Below are 6,126 nucleotides of genomic sequence, written 5' to 3'. Positions count from 1 at the left end.
TCGGGTGTGGCATTGCAAAATGAGGCTCCGGCAAGATACTGAGTAGCTAAACCCACACGCTGAGAAAGTCCAGAATGGAAAGATAAAGAAAAGATAAGATAAAGAAGCCCTAAAAACAAAGTAAATGAACATTCTGAATATAATTATGGGTGATTTAGCAGAGAGTGTGCTTTGGATAAAGCATGTTAAGATTGGTGGTGAATGCTAAGTAGAAAACACAAAAAAAAGGAAAAAGAGGCAGAAAGCATAGACAAAAGTTTCTTGCATTAATGGATGAATGAGGCATGTTGTGTAAAGTGCTTCAAGTGCTCAAGTACAATAAAAAAAGTGCTATATAAAAACTAGTCCATTTACAATCACCAGTGTTCCATCATTCATCAGAAACGAAGCAGGAGTTGTCTAAGCATGCACAGCTCCTCTCTGCTATTAAAATCATGCTTCTTGGCTGCAAATCTCCTTGCTTAAAACATTGTTTTCTCCTTTAAAATACAGGTTTTAATGACTCTCACGGGGGATAAAGAATTGAGCATTGCTTTTCAAGGTTGAATCGATAACTTTTACTTTGTTCTTCATATAGTATCTGAAAATATGAAATGCTTCAGATGCGGGATGGGGGAGCATCCCAAGTAGAGACAGCTGAACAAGTAGGTAACAAACAGATGAATGTAGATATGGAAAAAGGCACAAGGTAAGTGATAAAAAAGGAAAAGAGTGAAAAGCTGAAAGAACTTTACATGCAATGTGGTGAACAGTGTTGGTCAAGTTACTTGAAAAAAGTAATCAGTAACTAATTAATGATTACTTCCCCCCAAAAGTAATCCCATTACTTTATTGATTACTTATTTTCAAAAGTAATTAGTTACTTAGTTACTTATTATAACATGATTTATACCCTGAGTAGGTAGCGATAGATCTTTCAGCCCAATTCTACTTTTCTGCATAATGCATCATATAAAATGTATTCAAATGAAAAACCTCTTTTTAAAACTTGTTTTATTAGTTTTAACCTTTTAACTTTATGCATCAAGCAAAAAATAAATTATATGCAACATTCTCTGACTGGAAGAAATTAGTTTAACATTTAAACCTATTTTCTGCACATTCCTGCACATAAAATAAGATTTATTTTGTGTTTACACTCACTCTTTCAAATAGATGCAAGTAAAATACAGCAGAAAATAAATAAAATCAAAGACTCAGTGGTCCTGTTGCTCTATTTTCACCTGTTTAGCAGGCGGATGTTTGCCCTGGTGCAGGTGAGCCGCAGCGGTTATGTCAGTGGAAGAATCCGGGAGTTTCTCTGTGAATTTCCCATTACGTCGTTGCGCACTCTGTGTTTGCTTGGAAGTTTAGGGGTTTTTTTCGCTGTAAAAAGAAGTTTTCTTCCCACGCAGTGAACAGAGGACGCTAATGTTTTTGTCACTTTTTACAGAATCAAACTCAAAGTAAGGTCAGTACTTCCACGCTTTAAACACTGCACGCTCATACTCTCTCCCACGCTCGATATATTATCCATTGTTGCTTAACACAGCGTGCTTACGGGAAAGTAACAGTAATCTAATTACCTTTTTTGCAATAATAATCCCTTACTTTACTCGTTACTTGAAAAAGTAATCGGATTACAGTAACGCGTTACTGCCCATCTCTGGTGGTGAAACGGTTGTTGGTGGAATGAAGGAACAGACAGGCTAAATTCTTTCATAGTAACTCAGTCAGTGTGGGAGGAGGAGGATGTTGTAATGGATGAAGACTTTCAATTTTTATATAAAGAGGAAGAACATTAAAACTAAACAACAAAAACGTGAGGTGAAAAAAGTCTTAAAGGGACATTCAAAAGTCCCTCTGCGTCATTCACACATGGTGAATCAGAGGTAGACGGTTAAAATAAAAAAAGAGAATAACTATTTCTTTGTTAAAATTAGAAAGTTTTTGGAAGACACAACAGGATCCATAAAGATGATTCACCTGGATCCACTTCCCCAAGAGCTTAGGCTCTCTGCCAGAGTCAATATGAAAAACACAGCAGGGCTTGGACAGGAAAAAGACAGTAATGAGGGTGATGCTGCTGACTGTAAGAGAGAGTTCATGTGTCATTTCACTTAGTCATGAAAGTCATAAAAGTAGCGTCACTGATGGAATATGTATTTGCATTTCCAATGAATTTAAGCCTCTTTCTGTTGACGTCACTGACGTATATGCAGGTCACAGTTTAAAAATCAGGCACTCAGAGAGAAACTGTGTCCCACTGTTTCCTGGACTGCGACTGTTGCCACTCTGTGTTGGAACCTGGAGAGGCCGTTCCATTTATTTGGAGAGTTGCTTCATTCTTTCCTTCCTGGCTTCAGGTACAGTCAAACTAGGAGTTAAGTAAACCATGTTGGTTGTTTACATCAGCAGAAAACAGAAAACAAATTGTGATGTTAAATTAATGTTACAAACATTGATTATCAATTTTATTGTAGGATGAATGATCTGAAATGGTTTGAAAATATTTGTTTGCAGTCATATGTTGTTTTCTGGAAAGAAAACACATGAAGAGAGAAATATTTGAATGGAATTATTGCTAATTATTGCGAGTCCAAAGATAATTTTTTATATAATAGTAGACTATCAAATGCTGTTAATAACACTGGTTTCAGTGTATTTTCACCAGAGCACAGCTTGTCTTTAACACACTATTCATACAAGAAGAGTATGAAAAACAGCATGCACGTCACTGCTGTTTTATTGATAGTTCCAGGTTATTTCTGTAAATGTTCTGTGACAAACTCAGATTTTTTTCATCCTTTCTGTATTGAATTGATAGTAGCTTTTTTTCCCACAGAGACACTAACACCACTATGAAGCTGCTGACTCTGTGTGCACTTCTCTGTGCAATGATAGCTGTAACCACGGCTGGTGGTGAGTATTGCAGTATAATTTCCATTATTTACATATGAGTGTAGTTAAAAATACAAATTAATAGTAAAATATGCATCTTATTTATGAGAGTTAAAGCAAAGGGATTGATGCCCACAAGTGAAATACACTTTCCAGATTTTCAATAACTAATGTCATGCTGAATCCAAGATAATAGATAAGATATATAAGTTACCATTGTTACAATTAATTATATTGTCTTAATAAATACAAAGCATGCAGCTATATATATATATATATATATATATATATATATATATATATATATATATATATCAATCAACATGAAGGAAAGACAACGCCGTGTACTTCATACACATAACTGCACACCTGAACACCACCAAACCTTTAATTATTGTTTATTTCTCAAATGTTACTTGTATGACTTGTCAGTTATTGGATATATAATAATTAAAAGTAATACAAAATAAGATATTAACCAGAGACACATGTACAACTGTTCATTTGTCCACAGCCAAGAGTCACCTGGTCAAGAGGTGCATTTATTGTCCTGATGGTTGGAATCAAGCCCGGTGTCCTTACGGTTGGACTCAAGTCGGTAGTCGCTGCTTTACCTACAATCAAACACCCATGAGTTGGGATTCTGCTAAGGTAATTTTATTTTACTTTTATCATCTTTAACCCCTGATTGAACCACTCATTGTTTTAAAAAACCTCTGCTTTGTCCCTCTTCATTGAAGAGACACTGCTGGGGCTTGGGGGCAAACCTTGCATCAGTGCACACTTACTGGGAGCACCAAAGGCTCGTGCAGCTGCTTGGCAACACGCCAGTTTGGATTGGAGGAAGCAAAGGACTCAAGGTATATTGTCAAAAGAAAATGTTAATTCCCACCTGCAGTGAAACCTAACTAATGATAACATATACAATATTATGTCAAAAATGTCAATCAACAATCTTGGGTGGAGATCTGAGGATCTGCCTTTTAGAGATTATTAACCAGGTAAATAATATGTGAGATTTGCCAGTTAGATATACAGAAAGTTATGCGTGGTTGCATTAAAGTGAGCTGATCTGTTGGTTAGGATTACACACAGGCCTGTCTGAAGTACTTTTTTTTTCAAATTTTGTCTTCTACAAGGGTACTTGGTTTTGGAGTGATGGGACAGGTTCCTTTTTTTCACAATGGTGCTGGGGAGAGCCAAGCAATGGTCACTACGAGAACTGTCTGCAGATGAGTTCTCGAGGTAATTTAGAACAGTTATCAACGAGTGCTTAATGCGTATGACTGGTTGAAGTGATCAAATATACAAGCCATAAAGGCTGGTTCTTTAGGTTTTTCATTTGAATGATTTCTGCTCTTGAATCTTGTAGATTCAAATTGCTGGCTTGATTCATGGTGTGGATATCATCTGCCATCTGTCTGCGCCAAGAACATCGTCAATTGACAGTGTTGGACTGACACTCAAGCACGAAACTCCCATAAAACACACACTGATGTGTGATGGTGTTTGCTCTTTTTTGAGGAATAAAGCTTCAAGCAAACATGTCCGTCTTCTTTTGTGGCACATACACATATTTTAAGCAGTTATATGCATTATTTTTTCTCTACCTTGTATGCATGTACAAGTTATCTTGACCAGTTACCAGACCATTACAGCTAAGATGTGTTGTACAATTTGTATTTACTCCCTGATGTTTAAATGTGCTGCCAGATTGGGTGAGCATGCTATGATAATTTCAACTTTTTTTAAACTACTTTCTGTCTTTCTGCCAACAATATTTTTAGTACTCTCTTTGTATACAGTAAAGTAAGAGGAAACTAAGATTTTTCTCTACATGACAATTACAATACAAGGAAACATATCTGTAGCTTGCTGTGCATGTACTCATCTCTGAGCACAGGGAAAATGACAAAAATGAAGGCCTAAATCCTTGATAGTAAGCATAATAAAACACAATAATCTAATGATTTATTGATGATTATACAAGGTTCGATCCTGGATTAATGATTATTTTCAGTTTCTTTCTGGCCACATTCCTTTAGTTTAGCATTATTCAGTATTTTCCTTGCATTCTTATTATTCCTATACTGATAATATTCAGCTATATATGCTGAGGTTCACCGATTGGACAGGTTGTCCACCCTGTTTATCCCAGATTAGTGACTGACTCCTGCCTTCTTTTAAACTCTGGCAAGACTGAGGCTAGCATTGTAGCACCTCCTGATGGTAATTCAAGAATCACTCAAGTCATTCCCTCCTTTTCTGCAAAGACCAGTGTTTGTAATATTTGATTCATCTTTAGGCTTTGACTCACATATAAAACTGATCTCATGTACCTGTTTCTTTCATTTAAGGAACATTTCTTAATTGTGACCTCCTCTTTTACACTAGAAAACTTGTTCATGCATTTGTGTCATTGCACCTAGATTATTGTATTCCTGTATTTATTGGCTTAGATAAATCGTCGCTTTCATGTCTCAAGGCAATACACGATGCTGAAGCCAGACTCTTGACACACTATAGAAAGTAACCTCATATCATCCTTATTTTATTCTCTTTTTATTAGCTCCCAGTTGATTTTAGAATTTGTTTTAAAATGTTCATGCTACTGTGGTGCCAAGGCTCTGGAAATGATTACCACTCCAGCTGACATCAACAAATGGTTTTCTTTCATAAGAACCAACTATTTGCCTACTGTTTAAGCTTCCTGCAGCATCTGCTACTCTCCTTGTAAGCAAAGAACGTGTGAGGCATGGGTGTCCTTATGATTTCTGACCTTATCAATTTTCTGTGATTCTCACCACAACTAAAAGGAGAGCAAACAGTCCAGCAACCACAGCATGTTTCACAATGTGCTGCATGAGTATAGACATAATACAAATGTCATGAGATACAGGACTCGCTTGTTGTGCACAGCACTTGAGTAAATTACCACTGTGAATCATTTGAGTCTCAAAAGCAAAACAAAATTGTATTGAACATAAGAGGCTAGAATTGTGTACTCCATTGCATTTTGTTCATATAAGGAAGTCCAGGGCTAATAACCTTATATGAGCGAGGCTTTCTGCTTCATGCCATTTGATAGTTTCAGGACCGTTAAATGTTTAAGATCTCTCTCAGAGACAGCTCTTTCCTGATGAAATATGAAAGAAATATCCTCTATAATAACCACCAACACAGGAAGACAGTGTGCACTCAATGTTTTACTCTGTTATCTTCCTGATGCACATGACACATGTTACA

General features: G+C 36.4%; 1 protein-coding gene across 1 annotated transcript; it reads left to right on the top strand.

The window, feature by feature from the left end:
* Positions 1–2,787: 2,787 nt before the first annotated feature.
* LOC309701878 (type-2 ice-structuring protein-like) lies at positions 2,788–4,411 on the top strand. Its single transcript, XM_082526200.1, has 5 exons — positions 2,788–2,901; positions 3,395–3,531; positions 3,621–3,740; positions 4,020–4,125; positions 4,253–4,411. Exons 1-5 carry the CDS (start codon positions 2,841–2,843, stop codon positions 4,324–4,326), a joined length of 498 nt encoding a protein of 165 aa, XP_082382326.1. The 5' UTR covers positions 2,788–2,840; the 3' UTR covers positions 4,327–4,411.
* Positions 4,412–6,126: the final 1,715 nt, after the last annotated feature.

The sequence above is a fragment of the Aulonocara stuartgranti genome, assembly GCF_965226115.1.
Source record: "Aulonocara stuartgranti genome assembly, chromosome: 3".
Lineage (NCBI taxonomy): Eukaryota > Metazoa > Chordata > Actinopteri > Cichliformes > Cichlidae > Aulonocara > Aulonocara stuartgranti.
The sequence above is the reverse complement of the archived record's forward strand: the minus strand, read 5'-3'. Positions and strand labels throughout refer to the sequence as shown.

Bases quoted from the DNA above. Each gene is read 5' to 3' on its own strand.
- LOC309701878 (XM_082526200.1), top strand. From the start codon at position 2,841: ATGAAGCTGCTGACTCTGTGTGCACTTCTCTGTGCAATGATAGCTGTA. The intron at 3,741-4,019 runs GTATATTGTCAA...GTCTTCTACAAG, and splicing joins GAGGAAGCAAAGGACTCAAG to GGTACTTGGTTTTGGAGTGA. The intron at 4,126-4,252 runs GTAATTTAGAAC...TGAATCTTGTAG, and splicing joins TCTGCAGATGAGTTCTCGAG to ATTCAAATTGCTGGCTTGAT.